The sequence below is a fragment of the Wyeomyia smithii genome, chromosome 3, assembly GCF_029784165.1.
Source record: "Wyeomyia smithii strain HCP4-BCI-WySm-NY-G18 chromosome 3, ASM2978416v1, whole genome shotgun sequence".
Lineage (NCBI taxonomy): Eukaryota > Metazoa > Arthropoda > Insecta > Diptera > Culicidae > Wyeomyia > Wyeomyia smithii.
In genome coordinates this window covers 271,488,058-271,514,327 of record NC_073696.1, presented here as the reverse complement: position 1 = coordinate 271,514,327, position 26,270 = coordinate 271,488,058, and the positions used below count along the sequence as shown (strand labels likewise).

Sequence of the window (26,270 nt, the reverse complement as noted above, 5' to 3'; positions counted from 1 at the left end):
GATGGCAAAATCGAAATAAGTTTTTTGGAAAAGGTAATCTCAACTAAATCCTGCTTCATTATGCGTATTTTATCGCCTTGCGAACCAAATTTTTTTTTCGCGTAATGACAGTTCTGCAATGGCCTGCTTGGATCCAAACCTAAACAATATTTTCCAATAAAGTTTCAGCGTCAAATCATCGTTGGTAAGTTATTGTTATCGTCTTATTTCAGTAAATATTTGTTATATGTTAAAATAAAACGTTTTAAGTTAGCAAAATGTTGCACAACATCGTGTACGCGCCGTGCACGATGTCGTGCAACATTTTCATCTGACATGTTGTTTGATGCTTTTGACATTTCTTGCCAATTTATCTCACAGTTTGTTATTGTGTCAAGTTGTTTGTTTTGATTTATTTCCACTGCAGCTCGGTTTCTGTTCGACTCAATGGTTTCGGATCATTGAAAACCAAAACATGAACCTGAGGATAGTTGGTGGTTCATTGGCTCGGCAGGTTCGAAGGTACAGCTACAAACCGGTCCGGCGGGTGCCGCTGCCTCCGGCCAGCAATGCAACGCCGGATGCCAAGAAAGCCGATGGCTTTTCGCTGGGGAAAGAACTCCGCGCGCGTATTGTTGCCAGTGGACCGATTCCGATTGCGACGTACATGAAGCAGGTGTTAACCAATCCGGCGGCAGGGTATTATATGACCGCAAACCACAATGTGTTCGGCAGCCGGGGTGACTTCATTACGTCACCGGAGATTGGACAAATTTTTGGCGAGGTTTTAGCGGTGTGGAGTCTGAACGAGTGGCACAAGTTTGGTAGGCCGGTGCCTTTTCAGTTGATCGAATTAGGCCCCGGCAAGGGTACAATGATGAATGATATCCTGAGGGTGTATGGAAAGTTCAAGGTTACGGCTGGATTGTCTGTGCATCTAGTGGAGATGAGCGAACATTTGAGTAAGGTGCAGGCGGCTTTGCTGTGCCGTAGCAGCACCGAATACGGAGATAAACCTTTCTATCGGTCCGGAGTAACGGCGGATGGGTTGAAAGTGTACTGGTACCGTAGATTGGAAGACGTTCCCCAGGTGTTCTCCATCATATTCGCACATGAATTTTTCGACGCTTTACCAATTCATAAATTTGTGAAAGAGGGCGATTCATGGAAGGAAGTTTTGATAGATGTTGACCAACAAAACAGTGAGAAGTTCCGATTCGTGGCTTCCAAAGCCGACACTCCGATGCTGCGATTGTTTCTGAACAGCTACTGCTCGGAATCGATGGCCGACCGAAATCACGTGGAAATATCATTCGAGTCGGAAAGTGTGATCCAGGAGATCGGCAATCGGCTCAGTTCGAACGGTGGGCTGGCGTTGATAGTGGACTACGGGCATCTAGGCGACAAAGGAGATACCTTTCGGGCGTTTCGGAATCATAAACTTTACAACCCGCTGGAGGAACCGGGCTGCGCCGATCTGACAGCGGATGTGGATTTCTCACTACTCAAGCAGTTTTGCGATCGAACGGGAAAGATCTTCACTATCGGGCCAACCAGTCAGCGGGCCTTTCTGGAACTGGCAGGAGCGAAAGAACGACTGGAAGTGCTACTGGCTGGAGCCAGTAGTGAGGAGGAACGACACCGACTAACCGACGGGTTCCGGATGCTCACGGATGAAGATCAGATGGGCAGTAGGTTTAAATTCTTCGCTTTACTACCAAAGGAACTGAAAGAAATTTATAATTAATAAAAAACTCAAAAAAAAAAAAACATAAAATTGGACTTTCTTTCGGAGGGAAATGAAAGTGAGGGCACATTAAACAATCAATTACCTTTTTCTTATTCTCGTGTCATTCTTTCGTATCTTGATTTAGCATTTTACTGTTCACATCGTTCTTTATTACGTCGGTTTTCTTCGTTTTCCTTTATACAGTTTCAACATTTTAGTAGTAAGAGGCGATTATACGGACATGAGAATGCCTGCAACGCATGGCTTCACTATCTCAGCTAGAGAAGCAGGTTTCTAGTTTTCTTTCACTATTTCGGTTACATTTGTAAGTTTTCTTGTTAGAAAAAGAACTTGGTTATACTTTTTGTTTTTTTTCTTCTAAATATTACTGCTGATCGTTATGTTTTCGTTTGTTAATTTTTTTCATGCTCGAGTCGATCCGACTTAACAGTAGTTGCTAATAGTTGCTGTTCCGTTTTCTGTTGTTTCAGTTGGCTATAGATATTTGACCTATCCTATTGTCTAGAGCGCATCCCTATTCGGTTTGGTAGTATAGCTTTTACCTGTTAGTTTTCCATGTTTCTGCTTATTATTGTTGTGTGTCTCCGTTTCTATTACAGATTGCGTTAAAATCACAATAGTTTACCGTTTATGTCTGCTTGCCGAGCTGGAATTGTCCACCTCACTTGTCGCTATCTGATTTTGGTTTGTATCCTAGATTTCCGAAATGGCTTAACTTAGGTGTGATATTCTACTTAGAAGTTCTAGATCTATATCTCGCTACGCTCGCTATCTGACAGATCTAGATTTGTTAGTTTTGGTTAGAGCTTCTACAAACTAATTGGGTATTTAAACTTCAAACGGAAATCGTTACACTCTAACGAATGAAAAGTTATAAAAAAATGCTGCACATGTTATTTTTTTACACTTTAAAGTACGGAGATTGACTTTGACTCATTTTGGTTACGATCATTGGAAAGGATATTTACAACAATAAAACGCCTGAAGAGCAAACAAACAATCAATCAATCAAACAAACAAAAATCATTGTTGGAGTTGTATGTACTTAACTTAATCGTCAATTTAAAATTAGCATAACCTAGCCCTAATATCTCAAATCAGTATATGCCTACAATGATAGTCATAAAGCGATCTTTTTGCTGCGAAGGTCGCATACCGATACAAACTAAAATTTTGTCCATGGCCATAAAAACTTAATATCGTGTTTCCACTCTGAAAATTGTACGAAAAACAAAAAAAAAAAATCATTCGGCTAAAATTCGTAGCGACTCAAGAAGATCCCCGATCAAAACACGGACGGCTCCTGCGTGCGGCTGTGCGTGCGTGCTCTTAGCGCCTCTGGTGGTCCGGTGTGCTCTTCAGGATGTCCGGCTGGCCGTGTGAGCTGAGCGTGTGGCTAACGTGCGAGTTGAGCGTATGCGAGTGGGACGTGAGCGTGTTGTGGGCATGCGTCGTGTTGGCGTGTGACGAGTTTAGCGTGTTGTGGGCCGGCGTTCCGGTGGCCGAGCTCGGATGAACGCGGGATCTGCTGGTGCGGGGTAGAGGAAGACGCATAAAAAAAGAGCGATTAATGCGGATGTGTGAAAATGTGATAAAACATTGCTGTTTGAAGCAGCGTTTAAAACTATCATTCAATTTAACGGTCTCAGTAACCGTAATTTAAAACCTATGAATCCTTGCAACCTTTCTATTCAGTGCAGGTTCGCGCACACAAATTTGGGTACAGACTGCCTTGTTGACTTCCACAGTAGGCTGTAACTAGGAGGAAAACCACAATAGATCATTGCACGATTACGTCACAAAAAAGGAGAAGAAAGAGATTTGACAGTTATCGCGGGTTTGTTCACATAGTAAAATTTTTGGCTCGAATAAAAATGCGGAAGTGTCTTGTTAAAAATTGCGTTTCCAAGAATAAACCAAAAGATTACAGTAACGAATTCGCAGAGGCGGAGAGTTTTCCCTTTTTTTTGTACTCGAATTATTCATTTTCACTGCTATCACTAAACAGTGAAGGGGAAAAAAAATCTAATACCTTGTAAACAAACCCGTGGGAAGTGTCAGAAAAGTAAGGTTATTTTTCATGTGCAAAGATCTATTATTTCGTGTTGGTAAGTCGGTAAATGAACCGTTTTCTTCAAGACGAATTAAATAAGGTTTAATGATTCTGCATTTTCAGCAAAATTCGTTATCCTCGATGGAAATCGAAATAAAAATTCTGGATACAAATTCCGCAATTATGGGTCAATCAACGTGAAGCCTGATGATTGGAAAATAAATATAAAATCTAAGAAATCACCAACGATATACGACGCAAGTAAGAAAGGGATGACAGATACGAACTAAGCTCGAGCGGTGGTGAACTAAAACTGACAAATTTACTGGTGCGCCTCGAATACTTAAAGAAAGATTTTAAAGCAGTTATATTACCACCAGATCAAAACTAGGTAGGCTATAAGATTCTATACATTATCGTACAAAAGTTTCGAAAATTGTGAAACTATTGACTGACTAGCATTAGCCAGAGAGCTACGGAAGGCAAAAGTGGAGGTAGCAGCCATACAAAAGGTGCGTTGGCCTAAAACCGAAGAACGTGAATTCTGGGCGGTTGATCCGACCGCGGGCACTTCTTTCAAGTACCACATCTACTACAGTGGCGGCGACAGAGCTAATCGGAAACCAAATAAAGCGTGTCTATGTGTATTGAGGATCAAAAGCAGATTCTTCAATTACAGCCTTATTAACATGTACGCGCCGACAAACGATAAAAACCGATGACGTAAAGGAGGAGTTCTATGAGCTCCTTGAGAAAACGTATGGAAAATGCCCACAACATGACATAAAGATCGTCATCGGAGATACGAACGCGCAAGTCGGACGAGAGAAGTTCTTTCGTCCCGTTATTGGTAGGGAAAGCCTCTACTCTACCACTAACGACAATGGCTTGAGGTTAGTGAAGTGTTGTTGAACGTTGAGGAAGGTAGGAGAGTCGTCGAGAGGAACAGGATGTAAATTGGGGAGGACGGACAAGCTGTGGACGCTTCAACATTGGAAGAGGGGAAAAATGTTTGCAAAGCGCTGAAGAACCACAAAGCCGCTGGGAAGGACGGCTTACCGGCTGAACTTTTCAAAGTTGGGAGCGAGCGGCTGTGTAATGCAATCTACCAGATTATCCTAAGAATATGGTCTGAGGAACAACTACCTACGGACTGGTTGGAAGGACTTACATGCCCTTTCTACGAGAAGGGACATAGACTCAACTGTACTGCCGGTAACAGCAAGTCAGTCCCATCTGTAAAAATATTAAAACGAGAAAACAGCTTCGAAAGATATTTCGTTTACGCTCAGTTATCGCTTATTTAAGATGAATTATTTTGACAATATTCATGCTAAAATATAGTTTGCATACTAGCCCGCACTAATTACGTTGCAAAAACCATTGATATAATTGAATTTATGATAAAAACCTTGAGTGTGACTGACTTGCCGTTACATTCTACACCGAAGAGAAAAGTAACCGCAAGTCAGTCTCATTGCCATGTTAAAACTATAGTGCGTGTTGACGTGTTGTTATTCGTTGCCGTGGAAAACTGTCAATCCTTCGCTGTTAGGAAGTGTATGTCCATGAGAACCTTTTAAGAAATGTCGACGCTGGAAAATCTCATGATGTACGAAACCGATGAAAGCTTATCCGATGAGGACTCGGATAAAGAAACTGAAGCCGGTACTGCAGTTGGTTCATCCGACAACAAATGTCAAGATGATCCAAATCCATTTGAGGTTCGAGCATCACCTTTGGACATTTCTTGGAACGATTCCCTGGATTCTGATGCAAGTTTTTACGATACTCAAGATTTTGCGGATAGATCCACGAAGAAGCGAACCAAGGACTTGGATTCGTATGAGCAGAAAATTGCTCCACATAAATTCATCACCAATTCAAACTAAAAAATAATCCCAATAATTGATTACTAGATAACTTATTTTCATCTAAACGGTCGTATCGAACACTTTTTCACTCCCCATTCATTTTACTGTTTTTTTTTTATTCTCGCTTATTTTCCGTCGGTCTAGTTCCGCCACTGTTGTGGCCAATCACCGACGCCCAGGGAGGCGACTCCACACCCAGGACCCTAACTCACGACCCGTTTATTAACGGACCGGCGCCAACGGCTTTACTTCCTCATGCGATGGAAGGCGTGATCCCAGAGATTTTTCGCCTCAGAAAATCTCCCGGTGTCGGCTAGGATTGAATCTAGACCAGTTGGGTTGGTTGTGAGTGGATCACGCCACCTCACAACCATCGACACCTATGTCGGCGGTGGGATTCGAACCCAGGCGTCGAGCGTGGTTGGCGGAGACGTTACCAACCACACTAGGCCCCCGCTCATCATTTTACTGTTGTATTATGCATGTTTTTTTTTTTGTAAATCGGGACTGACTTTCGGTTATTTTTCTTCTGGGACTGACTTGCGGTTACTTTGCCTAATGTGACAATTCGACTTGGTATTGATTTTCACTTTTGTTGAACAAACCACTATATTTTATCGGTTCATCTGAAAATATACTCAAAGCTAGGCCAAAATACGATGCTAACTCAAAATTGACAAAATTACAGATGGGACTGACTTGCGGTTACCGGCAGTGTAGCAATTATCGAGACATAACCCTCCTCAATTCCGCTTACAAAAATCTCGCCCGTACCCTGTTCCAGCGTCTGAGGTTGGTGAAGAAAGCCTTTGTTGGAGAATACCGTTGTGGTTTCCGAGTGAAACGATCTACAACGGACCAGATGTTTACCTTGAGACGCAACGAATTGTGGCAAATTATGCTTGAACATGGTTCTGTTACGTGCGACGCTTGAAAATTTCACATCATGCGTCAGGACAGCGAGCGATTTTCGAACGCGTTTGTGACGTTAAATGGTCTGAAGCAAGGTGACGGGCTCTCGAACTTGCTGTACAACATAGCTTTGGAAGGTGCAATACGAAGTGCAGGTGTGCTGAGAAGCGGCACCATCATCACGAAATTCCACATGCTTCGCGGACGACGTTGATATAATTGGTGTTAACCGTGGAGCTGTTGAGGAGGCCTTTACAGCTCTCAAAAGGGAAGTTGCGAGAATTGGACTCACCATAAATACTGCCACAACGAAGTAAATGGTGGCTGGCTGAGAGCGTGGTAGTTCTGCGGGTGTTGGTGCTGCGGTGGAGATGAATTGGGATACTTTCGAAGTGGTCGACGAATTTGTTTATCTTGGTCAGGGGAACAAAATGTACTGAGCGATGACATTTTTTGATGACATCCGAGAGCGTCCCTCTCTGACAGTGTTGGTATTGGCAAAATAGAGACAGCCGACAGATAAAATACATTGCGACTATAACGTTGCTGTTAGTTCCTTCCTTGTTTTTTTTCTTTGCTGTTCACCTTATTCCCATGTTGACGATAGCACGTATGGTTGTATATAACATGCGGTATGCTATATACACATCCTTCAGTGCACAGACGCTCTATTGTCGAGTTTGCTTTTCTTTGCACGAAGACTGTCGGTGAGGTGCCGAGCAGTCCTTACGCTTCTTCTTCCCACAGACTTTTTTGACAGCCTTCACACGACATCCCTCATAGGCAAATGAAAAAAGAGAGGAAAATGTCTCCGGTGGATTCGGGCTGTTATTGGAACGCGCTGTTTGTGTAGTGTGGACACGAATGTATGTATAAAAAACAGCCTTTTCTCTTTTCTACTTTCGCATTTCCGAAGACATTCTCCAAATAATGCCGAATCGACACACGGAGTACATTTTTCGTTTCCTTTTGTAATGCTCTGTTTTCAATACGTTCTCAATGTGACTACCGATTACCAGCGCGGATAGGTATCACGTACAAACAGCAACAACTAAAATCTCCACGGAAGACAGTAAAAAAAAAAATAAATGAACAATTGGGATGCCTGATCTTGGTACTCTCGTGACATGTGACAACGAGGTGAGCCGCGAGGTGAAGAGACGGATTGTGGCAGTGAATAGGGCTTCTTACGGATTGCGTAGTCAAGCCAGCTTAGGTCCTGTAGCCTACAGATCCGTACGAAATTCGCGCTCTATAGGACTTTGATCCTCCCGATGGTGCTCTACGGACATGAATCGTAGACGTGGAAGTATCCGTCGAATGACGAGCGCTTGGGGTCTTCGAGCGTAGAATCCTGCGATCAATACTCGGTAGCTAACAAGAAAATGGGGTTATGGCGCAGACGCGTGAATCACGAGCTGTACGGAGTATACAAACACGCTGATATTGTAACACGGCAGGTTACAGTGGGCTAGCCACGTAGCACGGATGGCAAAGATAATATTTAGCAGTGAACCGGATAGAGGCCGACGACTTCGAGGCAGACCTCGCTCGCACTGGATGTGTGCTGTCGAAGAGAATGCCAGAGCAGCGGGTGTAAGGGGAGACTGGAAAGGAGCAACCCAAGACCTAGTTTTGTGGAGATGTATTCTGTCGCCATAAAGGTAAAAGTAAGTTAAGTGACTGACTAACAATTGAGCCGTATTTATGCTTTTTGTTTTTTTGCCTACACACTGGACACAAGTTCAATTTTTGATAGATCACCGGTGGCATTCTAGAAAATTTTAACCCTTCGGAGGATCTGGCACTACCGTTAAACCGTGTTGGCGTGTTGGTTGTTGATCCGCCACACGCGTTGTAACTCCAGAACTATCTGAGAAGCGGCAGCATAAACCGCACCCCAGATGTCCGGGTCTTCGCACATCTTCTGAACTAAGTTTTTTGGAGTACTGAAGAAAACATCCACATACTCGAGACGCGGGGTCCCCCGCATGTCCGAGCCTGTGTAGATACTGCCTGAAGCAGCCATGGCCTGACAAAATCTGTGTCAGGTGGACGTTCACTTCTCCATGGCCCCTCCGGATATCTCCGGGATAGGTCGGTGCGTCCATCTACTCTTCGCAGAACTGGACTGTTCCTGCTGCCTTGGCAGGCATTGAGAATGACCTTCTGGTAGCTCGTATGCCCCTTGTATCACGTTTGTTAATGGCGATGCGTACTCAGGTTCAACTCAGGCACATGAGCCTGTAGGTACTTTCCAAATTACCACGAGGTTACTGTTAGTACCTAGCGCTTTGGACCACGCCATTTTCCCGAGTGGATAGTAAAAACTAGGGGAGGCAATTAACCGGAACAATCGCCATTGCGGACGAAAACATGCGTGTAGGCATGTTTTCAAATTCTTTCTTCGTTTTATTTATCAATTTTCGCGACAAAATTGTTGAAGTAGATCTTACGGTTCAGTTTTGCCTTGAAACTCTCAACGGGGCGAGCTAGGGGATGCCCCATCTCCTCCAACGATTGCTTCGAGTAGTGGGCCGACGGCAGCTCCCGCCAGTACACCGCGTTTTGCCTTTATGGTGTTTCTTGGTGAACGACGCAACTTTTGGCAGGCACTTCGTACAATAAATTTCCCCGTTCACAGCCAGTCCGGAGCAAAAGAAGAGAGGCTTTGACATCCTCTTCTCGCTAATTGTCAGCCACAGCAGCACCTTCTTAGGAAACTTGGTGTGTCAAACGAACTTCAACTCGGAGCCCACTTCCTTCGTGAAGAAAGTAAAATACGAAGTACCCTGCCAGTTGTTGCCATCCATGTTCGCCAGGTAATTTTCACAGTTTGGCCAGTGGCACCAACCTCCAAACCAAGCGCACGCAGCGATGTAGACACTTTTCTTCAGCATCCTTTGGAGCTTCTTATCGCTCATGGTTGTCGGCCGTACGGAACCGGGCTTTTTTTCGATGCTTCGACTCTTGTCCAATAGTGCCAAGATATTGTAGATGCCGAAACGGGCTTATCCGGCGTCCACAAAGTATCGCACGATATCCGTTTCCGACGCGGCGGTGTACCGTTCTTTGAACGCGCACACTTTTGAATGAAGTTCACTGTTTTCGCCATCATGGTTAGAGTTCGAGTTAAAGTTTTTCTGCTGACTCAGGGGTTACTATGATTGATGCTGCATGGGTTGTTTCGTTAGTGCGCGTAAAAGTAAACCCATGAAAATTCGACATTTTTGTGCATTTTTTTAATGCAAACATTGAAGCTCAACAGTTTTGTATTCTCGAAAAGTCTTTATTCAAAAAGTAAACTTCTTCACTTACAGTAGGTAAAGTCTCACTTTCTTGACCAATGAAAAAATGCGCAAGAGTAGCAAATCGCTTAGAAATACATGAAATCTGTAGCTTTACAAACTCTCGCTAATCGACATCCATTGAAAAGCGGTCGCTCTTACATGCGCGTGGCAATTTTAGGTTTCGAACATATAAACCATTACATTTTTTTGGTTTCGTCCGATAATTCAGTGGGGGTAAATACCCACAGGGGTATTTTCGGAGTTGGTACTACTACTCATACTACCCATATCAACCGCCGGCCCTGCCACCATACTTAAGTATCGACGAAATCACGCTGGCAAGAAGTTTTCGCTTACTGCCGTACACCGCTGAGCTGTTCGACAACATTCGAAATGGTGCAGTAATAGCTGTTGAGGTCCTCTTACAGACATAGTTGTCGTTGCGAAGATCGCTTTAAGATAATGATGCAGTCTCCGACTCCAACCACCAACTGTTGCAATGGTTTTTTGGTTATTCACAATCGTGACCTCCGTCTTATGGTGCGCTAATTCCAGTTTCCTGGATTGCATCCAGTCCTTGACCTTGCGCATGTGGTGCGTGGTCGTCAGCTCAGCCTCTCCGACCGACTCCGCATAGACCTCCAGTGTTATGTCGTCCGCAAAGCCGAAGATCATAACCCCTACAGGGTACTATAGCTTCAACATTCTGTCGTACATGACATTCCACAACACCGGGCCCAAGGCGACCCTTCTCCTTGTTGTGACCGACCATTTACACCTGCTGTGTACTTTACCAGTCTGTTGAGGATAATCCTCTCAAGCACTATTCCGGCAGTGTTCAGCAGACAGGTGGGATGATGGGTCTTCTGGTGGTTTCTCAGCTTTCGGTAATAGGACCAGTTTCTGTCCACCTCGCAAGAAAGAGGCAGTCATCCAGGCACTTCTGCATACCTATCCGGAACAGCCCGGGGGCCACTTGATGACCAGGTTCGGGATTCCATCCACTCCCGATTCCTTACTCATTTTAAGAAGTTGGCGAACACAATGAGTTTCTCATTTGTAACCCTTGCCTCCTCCTCAACCTTAACACGGCTGTCGTCGCTTACGGATTGGATATCCGGCAGGTTGGCCGACTATTCCTGGTGTGTGTCTGAGATACTGGAATGTCGGAATTGAAACTGAACCGGCGGAGGCCTAGAACTCAGCTGGTGGCGTGAAAAAGTCCCCCGTCTTTGCACGCTCTGTGTAGGTCCGCTATCGCGTCCGTCCACCAGGAAAACGGTGACTTTCCATTCCCAAGTTGGCCTTCTTCGAGCTCTCTTTTTATTGCCTTCTGAAATATTCTCGGCATCGAAACGCGATGTTATTTACCCACGGACGGTTGGAGTGTTGGCTCTACCCGTCGCTTGCCGCCTCATGTCTACACTCCGACTGATCGACTCCACACCGTTTCTGCTGAATGTACCGTTGGTCTCAACGTTGACCAGGTCAAGGCCGAGCTTTGCCAAAGCTTCCAACAAGATCTGACAGTGACTTCTCAACTTCAACAGCCCAAGCGTTGAAGTCATCCGCCACCACCAACCGCCCGACAGCTCCATGATTACGAGGCCGACCATCTGAGCGAACCTTCCGTTGGACCAACGTGGCAAGGGAGGAAACTTCAGTAGAACGCTCCGTTTATTTTTGGGAACAACATATCCTTCGTTTCAGGTTGACACAACCTCTTGAACCGGGAACCTGCTCGTCGTCCATATGAACGCCATACTGGACTTATCCACGATACAGTGACCGTTTCCAGGAGAATTACGGTAGAAGTCCGTGACGATGGATATGTCCGACAACGATCCAGCGGCTGATTGCCGCGATTCAGTAGTTGCAGGGCCGCGTAGTTATGGCTCAGGATCAGTTGTGTCACCCTTACATTCGTGGTTTAGCAGCCGATTTATCGGCTGAGCACTTCGGGCCTCCCATAAAGTGCATGCACAAAGGCTCTCATTTTTCTAATGACATTGGCAAATTATAATCACTTCAATCGTCTAGGGGGGCTCAATAGTATTATAAAACCTAAATTAATCCACCTAGCGGTGAGACCCAGCCTTTCTTCTTCGAACTTATATTTTGTTAAAATAGATTTACTCCAACACTTAAAAAATACACCTTGATTATTTCTGCTGGATTTGTTATTCATTCTAAACAACAAATTTTTGGTAGCCAACAGCACAACTATACCGAACATTCAAAATTTAACATATCATCGGCATCGTGCAACACTGGCACAACTCAAAATTTTGCATTTTTGAGTTTTTGATGGCAAACGATGCCAAATACTGTTAAGTTTCATCACACGAAATCCCATTTCGAAAATCACAAATATTCCAGAGTTATGAGTAGAAGTGCCTTTGCTGCACAAATCGAAATTTCTCCATAAAGTTAGTAAAAATAATGTTTTAACTTGGACAACGTGAGCACGTAATATGTGCATAATAGACCTAAAGGTGTTTAATAAGGATTGGTAATCTTAAACTTCAAAGTTTTCTTGAAAATCGAAAAATAAATTTTTGACGCAAATTTTCAAACGCGTTTTTTCCGAAACTATGTTTTTCGAGTTGTGCCAGTGTTGCACGAAACCGACGATATGAATATAAATTAACACATATACATGCAAATAACATTAAATTCTTTCAACTATATGATGCGATTTTGTTTTTGATTGTGCTAGTATCGATTTGTACTCATATACTGCCTATAAATATTCAGATTCTTTAAGTCAACGTTAGTCAGTATATTTCAAATAATGTATTATTAAATGTTGTTCCTCATACATTAATTTGAATGATCTTATCAGTGAAATTGAAATTCTTAGACGCAGTTGATATTACTGATCGTTTCTGAGAGGCATCCAATGAATGGCCAAATACCAATCAATATGGGTTCTTAAAACCTGGATTATACCCAGTGGCCAGAATCCGACCTAAAACCCAATTTTCAATCCAGATGACCACTTCTGGTTGCCTGATAATCATAAAATCATAAAATCCATCGTAAAATTGCCGAACTGCCTAATCTAGGTATTTCTATGGCAAAGATGGCGACAGTTTCCGATCAACAGCCTACAGTGACAAATATCATCCAATACGATTTGGGGAAGCGGTATGATATCCTGAGGCCAGAAATCATCTTCAGACGCCATTTTAAATTTCTAGACAGTAGTTTCCGGTTTCTACCAGTCTAAAAGAGACAAACATTACCAAATGTGAGTTTTTCAGTACCCGGGATGATGCTCAGAGACCAGGAATCAACTTTATACTTCATTTTGAAATCCGAATTTGCGACACCTTTTTTCTTTAAATAAGTCGTGTAATCTTTGAAAGAAGAGATTTTCAATATTTTTGCAATTTAACACATAATGGATAAAATAAAAGTCCGATTACACAGGTCAAACTAAGAAAAAATGAAAAACTATAGCTTTTCCTGTGATTTTTTTTCTTTCTAGGGCAACTATTATGAGCTTTAGAGCGGCATTTTTTCGATTTTGTCAACCTGTGTTACAATCAAATTAAATGGGTACCAAAAAAGCAACTAAACCTTCGATTTAAAACTAAGATTGTTGAAATCAGTGATGCCATCTTTGGCAAAACGAGTAAATTTGATAAAGTTTTCTGAACACGTTTCTTTTCATAACTTTCGAACTACATGTTCAATCATCATGAAATTCGTTATTTAGGGGTCTTTTAGACAGCCCGTTCATTTGATATCTATTTTGTTCAAATCGGTTGTGTAGTTTCTGAGATAATGGAGTTTCATAACTTTTACATTTTGATACATAACAGACAATGTTACAGTCCGATTATAATAAAATTCAACAGAGTTTTATCAGGCAGCTAGACCTTTCTATTGCAACTTATTTTGTGGAAATCGGTCAATCCATCTCTGAGAAAAGTGGGTGAGTTCAAACAGGCTTAGAAACATGTTTCTTGTCATAGCCTGATTTCACATTATTATATATAACGGACAAAGTTAGAGTCCAATAACAATAAAATTCAACAGGGTCTTATGGGGCAACAAGACCTTCCATATGACACTAATTTTGTGAAAATCGGTCCAGCCATCTCTGAGAAAAGTGAGTGAGTTTAAACAGTGTATGAAACACGTTTCTTTGCATAACTTTTGAACTACATGTCCAATCATTATAAAATTATTTCACAAATGGTTCAAAAAACAAGCCCGCTCTTTTGATACCAATTTTGTTCAAATCGGTTGTGTAGAGACTGAGATAATGAAGTTTTGTGATTTTCACATTTTGATACATAACCTCGAAACTAAAAATCCGATTACAATGAAATTCAATAGGGTCTTATGGGGCAACTAGACCTTTCATTTGCAATTAGTTTCATGAGAATCGGTTCAGCCATCTCTGAGAAAATCGAGTGAGATTGGGAGACCGTTACATACACACACACACATACAAAAAATGCTCAGCTCGTCGAACTAAGTCGATTGATATACGAGATTCGACCCTTTGGAGAACTTTTATACCTTTGGTTTTTTCAGTGATTGCTATACCTTTCTAGGAGAAAGGCAAAAATGCAATAAATTTCTGGAATGTGTTTTCACGGCTCCGGTGTTTGAGTACGAGTGATACATTCTTCGATAAAGTTGCAGTAAAGACTTCAAGTTTTTATACGAAGTTGTTCAGAATTGTGCTTTTCAAATGACCTATCGACTATCGGGTAACTAGAACCAGGATTATTTTAGATAATAAATACACAAACCTACCTAATGCTCCGATGGCTTCCGTTCCGCGTCAGTGTGTTCATCTGTGGCGTCCCGGGAAGCGTATGACCAAGTGCGTTCATATAGTCCGCGATCAGCAACGTTATTTCCAGTATCTTCGGCTTGCTCATCGCAAACAATAGCTTCTGCTCCGGACTACCAGCCAGAGTGTCCTCCGCACTAACCACCAGCATGAAATCATCCTGGCAGCCACCGAAGGTCATCACTGAACTGTACGGATAGCGAGCGATCGATGCCATCGAAGACAGCTCCAGCACGCTGAGGGCATCCTCGGATACAGCCAGCCAGGCCATCGCTTGATCGGAATGTCGGGGTTTAGCTTGGAATAGAGCCGCACCGAAGAAGGGCCACTTGCGGGCGCAGGTCAAATAAATCCGTACGCAGTCCACGACGGAGCGTCCCTTCAGTAGTGACCATTTGCTTGCCAGTAGCTCTTGCAGTTCTTTTAGACCATCCGGCGTCAAAGCGTCCCTGTAGCGGTACGGATAAAACTTGTCCAACGCTTGCAGTGAATTTGTCTTTGATTTATCCGCTGCGTAGTCTCCCAAGTCTATTTGGGCCATTAGTGAAGACAGTTCCAGGGCTAACTCGCGGGACAACGGAAAGCGACCCTGCACCACTGAAGAGTATAAGAAAAAACAAATTAGGATAAAATTGTGGTTGTAGGTAAGATTGGAAACCATACCTTGTTGGTTAATTTGATAGCACAGCAGCAGCCGTTCTTTTTCTGTCTCCAGCTTGGCTGCATGCTTCCAGTATAGACGGTTTTTATAGGTTAGTTGAATGACACGAGAGTTCTCAAACTTGCCGGACCCCTTTTCACGCAGTGCAGTTTCCCATTTGGAAATGACATCGCAGAGCTGAAATGTGACTCTGTTAGCGCTTGATTTGCAAAACTGATTAAAGAAGAAAACCTTAGCCTGCGGGTCCAGATAGTGTTCGAGATCCTTCTCGATCGGATCGTCACTAAACAGAGTGAAGCCATTCGTGCCGTCGCGGCATCCGATCTCCTGGGCTAGCGTCGTGTGGAATTCCTCGATCGTCGATGAACCATCGAAGGACACCACCTGGTAGGTGCCGTTCATCATGTGCACTGGAATGGCGTGTGGCAACGAATGGTGGTAAGGATTCTTCAGCAGAATCGACAGCACCTCCATCCGGGAAGGTTTCGTCTCGCGATCGCCATTCTGCATGGTGCGCTCCAACGCCCGCTCGCAGTAGGCCGCGTACTTGCCGCATTCGGTCTTCGAGTCCGCATTACGTGACAGGTGCAACTTGAGATACCACAGCAGGCTGCGATGAGGGGGGTTTCAGTTAATGTTTGTCGGAGAAGAAGAGTGTGGTTGGGGATGGAAACTTACCGACTGTTCTTTGGCACGAACAGAGACACGGCTAGGGACAGAAGTTGCCAGCCCTGGATAAATGTGTAGGCTGGAGGATTTGACTTGCAATCGATGATCGGGACAGCCGAAGGAGCCTGCGGTTCGCGTTTGATTGATTGGATCGAGAAAGATGCGGTTAGATAGAAATTGCTAGCTAAAAACTTTCACTCAAAAATGGAGGAATAAAAATCAAACAGTGTTTCAAAGTATAAGCGGTTAGATTATGTTTTTCCTTTAATATACATATTCCAGTTAGATTAAAGAAATAACTGAAGATGTGTGCCAGCTGGTAAACCCACAACGTGCTACTGGTTGGAGCAAACAGTTATTATTGTTATTGAGAATTCACAATTTAAGCTACGGGTAACATGTGAGAGTTAAAATTCGGAAATTTTATTTGCAGCAGTTGCTTTAACCAAAATTAAAGAAAGGTTGGTAAAAACCACAACCGAATAAAACAAAAAAAAAACTGTTGAAAACAGAGTGAAAAAAACTCAAAAAAACACAAGAAAAACCAACTCTTGAGATAAAAAGAAAAACGATAAAAACGAGAGTTAACAATCATCCTACCTGAATGGAAGTTGGTGAGCTCCCATTCGCTTGAGTTGTATTGCCTTGTTGCGTATCGCAAGTGAACAAACTCTGGGTTGCGCATAGCAGCAATTGCTACAGAGAGACAGAGCGGGATTTGTCGGGGTTTTGTTGGGGGTTTGTACAAGGTTTACGAGAAGAAAGAAAAAATAGAGACAAAGAAAAATAGACGACGACAAAAAAGAGTCTCATTATTGGGGCCTTGCTCTTGGTTTACGGTTTGCATTCGGTTTGGTCGGTTGTTGGTAGCAAAAAAACAAATTCATGTTAGTTCACCTATACAAAAACAAATGTGTGAGAACGAGAAGTTGGATGCTTCCTCTCTCGTCTAGGTGGTTTTTGCTGTTCTATTCTGATGACTATTAATTGGCACTAGATGGGTTGGGGTTGCTCTCTAGTTAGCTGGACAAGAATGCGTTTTGAAAAAGGGGATGACGGAAAATAATAGTTTGCTTGATACACGGCATCTACAACTAGATTTTGGGGGGGTAAAAACTAAGGAAGAAAAAAGAGAAGACCACAGAGAAATTCTCTAGGAAATAAGAACACTAAAGAGTACGGAACTAAAACCAAACATGCTGGAACGTAAAGGGTGCAAAATCGAACAGAATCGAATAATGCTTGTTGATTGTGCAACACCTATTTTCGTTGTGTAGAACATAGATTTTAGAAATTGATGTAGGAACTTCTCATAGAAAAATTGAATTTAATGTGAGATAAAAGTTACAAGGTGTAAAGTTATTCACAACATATGCTATGTCTCACGGCGACAAGGTGCCTAGAGATTTTACGTGTTAAGTCTTTTTTGTATCTCAGACAAAGTCCCCAATAAAATGTATGGAGAAAATTTGACCATCGAATTCCAAAATGCAATAGTTTCGTCCCTTTGAAAAAAGTTCCCATGTAAAATTTGACTTAAATCAAACTTCGTTAAGTGGACCCTTGCGGTTAGAGTTTGCCTTTTTTGACTCATGAAAAATACAGTCATCTCCTCATATGTTGATTTTCGAATTACCCTGATTTTGGGTACTGCTGTAAGAGCGTGTACCCAGCATGATAACTGCTCACCAGTTTCGTTCACGCAAATTTGTAAAGGGGCCATCCACATACCACGTGAGGAGCTTTGGGGGGGGCGGGGTCTGTGTGATGTCCACGGTCCATACAAAATTTTTAGAATTTTTATGGGTAGTTATCCAGGGGGGGGGGGGGTTATAATCCGATAGAGGTAGTTTGCCGCCCTGTAAGGGTTTCGCCAGGTAAGTTCAAAGTAAAGACTGGGTGACCCCTTGTTACACAATACATACGCACTAACAAACGATAAACCCATGAAGGAAAAGTTCTATGAGCTTTTAAATAGAACATATAGAGCATTCTCAAAACATGATATAAAGGTCATCATCGAGAGCACAAACGCACAGTTTGGTGTCCAAACATTGGACGGGAGCAGTCCTTTCGTCATATTATTTTTACAGAATGGTCTTCCGTCTATTTTGTCCTATGGGACAGACTCAGCGGCTACTGCTGGTGAAATACATGTGTAGACTATTTGCATGCCATTTCTCAAGTGTCTTCAAAACGGAAGCGGCATCTCTACAGCATGTAGTTGCCGCCATTCGGAATGTACCCGAGGGAGTACCAAGAATGCGAAATCTCTTGTTCTCTGAGGCGGATATCAACGATGCCATTAATAAACCGAAATTTTTTTGTCAGCCTGGCCCAGATGATATTTCATCAATTGTATTTAATAAGTGTGAAACCGCACTTTGCTGTATTCGAAAAAGGTGATCGTGGTGATGCATCCAATTACCGGGGAATAACATTCTTGTGTGTAGGGTCTAGGAAACCCTTTTCAACAAAGTTTTATTTTTTGAAGTTAAAAATCATATTTCGTGCGACCAACATGGATTTTTTGCTGGAAGATTAACGGTTTCTAACCTGAAAGAACTCACGTTATACTGCATAAGAAATATAAAGAACGGAGCTCAAATTGTCACTATTAAAACACAGACCTCGATCGCGTTGATCGTAATTTGCTTCTTGCAAAAATTGAGCGTATGGGTGGGAGCTGCACCTATTTTCTTTTGCTGGGTCAAATCATACTTGATAGATCGCCGATTGTCTGTGAAGATTGAAGTCAGTCTGTCTAGCTATTTCACAAATCTTTCTGGTGTTCCACAGGGCATCAACCTTGGTCCACTACCTCTCTTGTTATTTTTCAATGACGTCTGCACAGTACATGCGCAAGGGTGTGTCGGCTGCTGTATGCAGATGATTTGAAAGTATATCTCATAGTTAAATCGACCGACGACTGTCGAAAGCTTCAAAAATTTGTTGAGATTTTCACTGAAATCAATCAACAAGTTGGTTATCAGTACGAACAAATGTCTGTAATCTCATTCACTCGCAGAAAGAATATGATTCTTTGAAACTACATAGTTGGAGGCGAATATTTAGAGAGATTGTCTGTGATCGATGATCTTGGAGTGCATCTGGATACGATATTTTCCTTCAGGGAGCACAATAGCAAAAATAGCCTAATCGAAACCTAGGGTTTATAATCAGGACCTCAAGAGAATTTAGAGACCCTCGTTGTCTTCGTGTGCTTTACTACTCGCAGGTCAGATCTGTGTTGAAGTATGCTGCTGAGGTGTGGAGTACTGACGTCTATGCTCAAATTTGGGCTCAGATCACAATCTTTTGGTAGGAACGATTCGTGTCTGGTTGGCCAACGTATACAAGTCGACCATTTTGAGGAGAACACCAGATGAGGGAAAGTTGAAGACTAGGACAAAAAAGACTCAATCAACGCAAACAAAAACGTTAGCATTATGAACTACCTATTGCGGAGGCGGAGGAAGGCTTCTTCAGGCACGACACGAGAGGTTTCTATGAAGTGGTAAGCGGAATCAGAACCAAGTTTACGACAGGGAAGAGAACCTGATAGATGATGAAATACCTTGACCATGCTTTGGAAACAATATTTTGAGGGGTTGTTGAACGGCGAAGAGAATAGAGCAGTCGACAGAAACAGGGGAGAACTAGAGAAGTATGGACAAGTTGTGGATCCTTCAAGCCCTCCTAGCCGAACTTTTTGAAGCCGAGAGTGAGCAGCTGTTGCGTGTATTTCATTGGCGTGTCTAAAAAATTGAGGTCGAAGACAAATTACCAGAGGACGGGTTGGACGGACTCATTAGCCCAGCAGTCTTATCAAAATGACTGTATATCCATGACAGCAAGTTTTCAACTAACTCGACTCTCATTGTATTGCACAGCTCTCCCTGCTTCCTGTACGTTTGATACATCACCCGACAGCCAATGCCAAAACGGGCTGTTATTTTTCATCTCGTTATGTCTGTTGGTTCTTCCAAGCTATCGCTGATGACAGCCTATAATCCCCGACTTCCTTCGGCACAAATCCGAGCAGAATATCAGGTGATTATGATTCACGAAGGTAAGGCCGATGCTATAATGAAAGCGAGATGGTGCGAGACACGTTTTTTCTTACGTGGGGAATAATATCAACAATGGAAACACATATGAAACGGTTTGCTTCGTATTCATTGTGGCACCGCACAGTGGAGAATCGCTGGCCATCAGCCAACAAATTTTTTTTTCGTAAGCTGTTTCATAATATTTTTCTTTATTGCTATAACATTCAAATGTCTAAATCCAAAATTTGGGCGCAATATCATAAAATCTGAATTTTTTATGACTTTCCAAAGCTTGGCGAACTGACGTTTTTCGTCTTTTTTTTGAAAAAAAGTACATAAATTTGAAACGCTCTGTGACGTCAAAGCAAAAGTTGTTGTAAATATTGTGCAAAACAAACCCTTTTTATTAAATATTGTAAAATTTGTTCATAGTAGGCGTGACACTAGAAAAAATTTAAAAAAACGTGATTTTTTGTAGAAAAGTAGCTTAAAAGTTTAGTTGCCGCAGTTTGCCACGGTTGTGACTACATTCAAAATTTAGGTAAAAACGTAAGCTTTCAAATGCATACTGTCCGCTGCTGCGCCAAACTGCGCAAATTGTCAAATTAGTGAAAAAAGCGATAGCAGATTTTTTTAGTTTTTATTTTTGAAGTTGAAATTTCATCCACGAATAATTTTAATCATAACCATGATACACCATTAATGAAAATTTATGATATCGTACTCAATCCGTAAGGATACAAAATAAATTTGGGCAAAAATCACAAAATTTATCAATGAGAAGTTATAAAATAAGTGTTAAACAAGAAAACAGTAAACAAATGTTTACAGAATTTTAATTATGTCAAACTTTATCACTTTCTGAAAATTTAAAACAATATTAAAAAATTCAGCCCTTTTCAATTTATGATCATGAAATTCGCTAAACTGATTGAAGTGTCAAATATTAGCAGCAAATTCATACCATCAAACTCCGGCCAACAATAGCCCGTTTGAAGATCGCTTTTGCTTCGCACTCGTTTGCATACAAAAGTACAGCACAAATTTTGCTTTATGAGAAAAAAAAAAACAAAGAACAGTCGTCGCCCTCTGCATCTTTTCGTATTCATTTAGAACGTTGTGTCATTCCAGTGGCTTAGTTTTCAAATTCATAAATTCGTTGAATTTTATTATGGAGCCTTCAACTTCAGCGGCACCACCTAACTCAATGTCTAGTAAGTTGTCAATTCATGGTGTTATACATGTATTTAAATGTCCTCTTTCAACCATAGAAACCGGATTAGGAAGATAACATATATACAACACATCGAAACAATAACACATCGAGAATTACTAGAAGAAATGAAAATTGCAGCAAAAGACATTTTTCCTGCTGATAAGTATAATGAACTTCAAATTTTCTGGAAACAATTTAACACGAGATATAAGCGATCACAGCGGAAGATGATGATGCTGATGATGATTTTTTCAATTTGTATTTAGTTTGTATTTCTTATGTTGTTTTAGTTTATTAAAAAAATATATATATGAATTTAGGTAAAATTTGTTTAGTTCGAGGGGTTGTCCATAAATTACATACTTTTTTTTCAATGGGGAGGACGCCCGGTGGCACTACTTGTGGTCATAGATCATATAATTCTATAAAAAAGAAAAAAAGTGCCAGAAAAATATTAAAAATTGGATTTCGTGCTTTATGGACGCCCCAAACAAAAAATGGATGCCAAATTCGTGTTCAGCGCCCCAAAATTAAGTAAGTACCAAGTTTTTGTTGCATTTATCGACACTTTTTTTGCTTGGCCAGCCTTTGTATGGAGTCGCCCCACTGTGCACCGGCCTAAGATAAAAGAGAAACGGAGAAGTGCGAGTCAATGGCAGCCGCAGCCGATCATCAGGCTGTCAACAGCGCAAACGAAGCCAACAGAACATTCTCAAAATGAACAAAACTAGACTGTCATGTCTGAACGAACAAAATACGTGCGCAAGAATGAGCTGTTTTGTGCAACACAAGACAGTTTCGTTGCCTTGTGTGTGTTTTAGCTGTATGAGGCTGTTAGAAAAAAAAGAGAGAGCTGTTGTCGGTATAGTGTCGCACTACAGTCTATTTGCAAAGCCTGGCCCAGTCTATAGAAAGGGCCACCGACTCGATTGCAGTAATTATCGTAGCTGATTCCTCAAGCAGATTCTCTTGCGCATTCTGTCTAATAGACTGAGGCTGGCTGGAGAAGCCTTTGTTCGAGGGTACCAATGCGGATTCCGGGAAGCGCGATTATAGAAGCAAACTTGCAGAGTCATCATCTGTAGACTTCAAGGCGGTACACGATTCAGTAAAGCGCAATGATGAGTCTCATATGCTCCTTTTCTGTGCAGATGATATTGATATAGTCACTATTCGCTTTTCACCTTCTAGCAGTGCCTTTTAGGAGAAAAGCAGCGAGAATTGGACTCACCATCAATTCTGCCAAAACAAAGTATATGGTATCTGCCAAAACAAGAAACTGGTAGAGAGAGCGTGGACGTGCGTCGAGTCTGGGGTATCTAACAGAATGGAAACAGAATGGAGAATGGAACCCATACTTTTTTTATAAGAACAATAACATCCGCAGAGGAAATAACCTTAAGTGAATAAATCCTTACTAGGACTAGAAAATTGTCACCCACTCTGTTTTACTCGAGGAATCCAAGGACATAAACCCTCTTAAACGAATCGGAACTAAAGCCCTCAAAAAAATACAGGGCTATTATGGAGCAGGCACCCCAAGGACGTAAAATTTGAGGAAAACATGAAAAAAATGTGGGTTTCCGTACAGAAAAAGCTGCAGCCAGATTTTGTATGGAATCTAATGAGCGGAGTTAGGCGTAAGTTGCGAGCGCACGGTTATGGCATTGAAGTTGAACTTGAATGACATAAATATGCCAAAAACTTACTAATGAGGAATATTTCATTGTCTGAAAGTTTGAAAACGACTACTAGGAAGATTTTCTACAGCTTTTTCCGTGATGCAATTTGGTGTGAGACATTCTTCAATATTCAGCGGAGAGCCTGACAGAGTCGGCGACTCCACAGTTGACTCCGTACTCGTTGCACACATCCAGCGTGAATGAGGACGCCACATCGGCGGACATTGAAAGCGATTGGAGAAGATTAAATAGAGATATTGCAGCCGATGGATTTGGACATAGTAAAAAACTAGAAACATTACTATCGTAACAAGGCGGAGGTCTAGCGTAGTTGGTATAGTCTTTGCCAACCACGCTTGACGCCTGGGTTCGAATCCTAAATTTAATCCTAGCCGACACCGGAAGATTTTCTGAGGCGAAAAATCTCTGGGATTACGCCTTCCACCGCATGAGGAAGTAAAGCCGTTGGCGCCGGTCCGTTAATCAACGGGTCGTAAGTTAGGGTCCTGGGTGGAGTCGCCTTCTTGGGCGTTTGTGATTGGCGCAACAATACGGTGGAACTAGACCGACGGAACATAAGCGAGAAAAAATACTATCGTGACATCCTGGTAAGTCAAAGACTTGATATATGGACAACAATCCCGTATGATATTATGATTTTAATTCTTTTTCTAATCACATTCTACAAATGAATAACTATGGTATAGGAATCCATAGGCGGATCGGGAGAGTAACAATATAAAAGTCCGTCACTTGTCACGGTGACAAAGTCTTTCGTCTCTTATCTTTTCGCTAAAGTCGTGAGAGATGCAGCGGTAAACTCGGTCTTCTTTTCTTTCCTAAGCGACCGTATAAATGTACCCGGCGCCGTTATCGATCTATACAAAACGGAAGCTAATGAACTGTCACTAGTTCAGATCCAGACGGAGGAGGGGTCATTCAAGTTCAAGCGAAAGTGAAGGAAGGAAAGATTTTTGCTTTTGTTTTCACACATAAATTGACAATTGCATATGAGAACTGGCGTAAATGCGAACAGCCTTAAAAATCTCTTTTACTTGTGTCAGAGCCAATATCTTAGAATCGTATGAAACGTTGATATCTGGTGTTGTCTCAAAAGAAGAGTTTTCGAGCTGGAAGAGCGAATGAATTTGAAATGAAGGATTTCAACGCAGTTGCCGAGATATCTAAGGTGAAAGAAGTTCAAAGCTTGCTTTTCACTTGAAATTTTGAGGGATTTTTGTTTTTTAGCCCTAGTGGCGTTTCATAACGCAAAATGCGAGTGTTTTTTTTATCAAAACATTCATCCGAAAATCGTCCATTTGTGGGGATACCGTGTTTTCTTACTGTAAAGTAAAACTAACAGTGAATGAAATGACTATTTGACACGCTGCTGGAAATTGTTTACGCATGTTAGATTAGAGTTTGATCTTGTGAAATAACAATGAATTCAAGCAGTATCGAGGTCAAAAAGGAGCAGCTGAAAACAAAAAATATGAATAACTTCTCTAAATTTTTCGTAGACAGTCAGTGGCCAAAATCATGACCTCAGTATTTTGGCACTCGCATCGAATTTAGATCATAAATTTTCTAAGGAACAATTGTTGATGCAATCAAGCAAAAATGTTTCCACTTGGCAAAGTGTGGCATTGATAGGTTTATTCTTCTTTGAGAAATAATTAAAAATAACGCTTTTGACTTCCTCAGCTTGAATTCTAACTAACTTAACCATCCAGTTAAGTCTGAAAAAGTTCTACTGCCGGTTCTAGAAGTATGCTTTCGATACGGTGATTTTCCTTTTGTAAAAGAAAACAAGCCTGAGAATCAAATATTGTCCAACCACAAACAACAACGTAATAAAAAAAGAAATCACGAAAATTCGAAATAAAAGTCAAAAATCTCAATATTTCTTAATCGTCCAAGCATTTCAAGCTGAATAGAATAGAAAGAGAAAAATAGAAGGAGAGAGAGAAAGAGGAAAAGAAAAATAGCAGAAACCAAAAAAAAAGGTGCAAATTCTACTGGTGTTAGGGACGGGTGTCAAACACATGCGCAGGTGCTGCAGGGTGAGCTCAACGGATTTTCTGGATTCAATTGCTTTGGCTACTTGGACCAAAACGCTCTGATTGTGTGGACACCTGCTCGTGTAATGATCGACAACATTTGGAGGGTGTCTCAGCAAACGCTACTGCTATTTGATTTGCTTGTTGCTTTTGCTACTATTTATTTACTGGTTCTCTAGTAGCGTGTGGGAGGGGAATCGCTAAAACTGTTGAATTTGGTTTCTCATTCGACGGCCATTTAGAGAAAACATAAAAACTCGCAAACACAACATATACCATAAAAAAGGGGGACGTTTGGGAAGAAGGGTTATGATTGTCTTGTGTTGAAAATTTTGATTTCTAATTTGGAAAAAAATGCTACAGTGTTAAGCTAAGAATCTAGTAAAAATTCATGCCAATTCGGTGTTAGACAGCCAATCATTCGTTAACTCTGATGGGATGAGGGTGACTAAACAAACCATGAAACGCTAGTAATATCGAACGCAAGACACTAGAATTAATCAATTATTAATTATGGTTAAACGATAAACGGGACAAACGATGCTAGTAACGAAAAAACGTTAATGATATAAGATAAGAAGAAGCACGCGGTGTTCCCCTCTTCTTCTTTTGCTACAACTTACACGAGCCGGTATGCCCAGTTTCTTGTTTACCTGGACACCAACACCCAGTTTCTGGCCGGTATGGCGGGACGTTTGCTTGACCAGGGTGCAGATCAGCTCGGACTGCAGTTCCGGCATGTCCAGACACTGCTGGAGGGCATTCTGCGCCAAAACCACGTGGTAGTCGATACCGGGCTGGTTGACCGCCACCGACAGGAACAGCTGACAGCTCTGTGACAAGGATAAAGTTAGAAGGCGCTTGCATGCAAAGTTGATCGAACATACCTTGAATAATTTTATGGCTTCCACTTGAAGTGTTTCGGAATGTAACGAAGTCAGCGGTGATGTTATGTTGTCCTTGGTGTGCAGTAGAATCGGGTGTCTCCATAGGACGCAATCTAAAATATTAATTATCATTAGGGTTTCATTTGAAATGGTGGTTACTTTCATAGAAGACTTACTGGGATCGCCATCAGTTTCCATCAGCTTTTGAATGAGCTGCTCATACTGCGTTCCAGCGTTGGGACCACCACCGGAGACCACCGTCAGATGGTACAACCAGTTGTCGCGCTCTTGTTTGCCTGGCAGGATGAGGTAGGTAGGACCCTGCAAATAATAAAAGCAATTACCATGAAGCTTATTTTAGATAGTTTG

At 41.9% G+C, this 26,270-nt stretch overlaps 2 protein-coding genes across 25 annotated transcripts in view; one reads left to right on the top strand and one right to left on the bottom strand.

Moving 5' to 3' along the window:
• The first annotated feature begins 361 nt into the window (after positions 1-361).
• On the top strand, positions 362-1,749 carry LOC129730549 (protein arginine methyltransferase NDUFAF7 homolog, mitochondrial). Its single transcript, XM_055689966.1, has one exon. The coding sequence runs from the start codon at positions 455-457 to the stop codon at positions 1,724-1,726; it is 1,272 nt and encodes a 423-aa protein (XP_055545941.1). The 5' UTR covers positions 362-454; the 3' UTR covers positions 1,727-1,749.
• Positions 1,750-1,795: 46 nt separating this feature from the next.
• Positions 1,796-26,270, bottom strand: part of LOC129730546 (uncharacterized protein CG43867) — a 461,594-nt gene continuing 437,119 nt past the window's right edge. For 11 of the 24 annotated variants that reach the window (XM_055689944.1, XM_055689945.1, XM_055689946.1 and 8 more), the window contains 9 exons: positions 26,078-26,222; positions 25,902-26,014; positions 25,638-25,847; positions 16,605-16,700; positions 16,014-16,129; positions 15,567-15,945; positions 15,338-15,512; positions 14,635-15,271; positions 1,796-3,257 (listed from right to left, as the gene is read on the bottom strand). In XM_055689944.1, coding sequence (XP_055545919.1) covers positions 3,059-3,257; positions 14,635-15,271; positions 15,338-15,512; positions 15,567-15,945; positions 16,014-16,129; positions 16,605-16,700; positions 25,638-25,847; positions 25,902-26,014; positions 26,078-26,222 — 2,070 coding nt within the window. In that variant the 3' untranslated portion in view covers positions 1,796-3,058. The remainder of the gene's footprint in view (positions 3,258-14,634; positions 15,272-15,337; positions 15,513-15,566; positions 15,946-16,013; positions 16,130-16,604; positions 16,701-25,637; positions 25,848-25,901; positions 26,015-26,077; positions 26,223-26,270) is intronic. The other 13 variants (XM_055689942.1, XM_055689960.1, XM_055689961.1 and 10 more) reach the window with 7 other exon arrangements.

Bases quoted from the DNA above. Each gene is read 5' to 3' on its own strand.
- LOC129730549 (XM_055689966.1), top strand. From the start codon at position 455: ATGAACCTGAGGATAGTTGGTGGTTCATTGGCTCGGCAGGTTCGAAGG.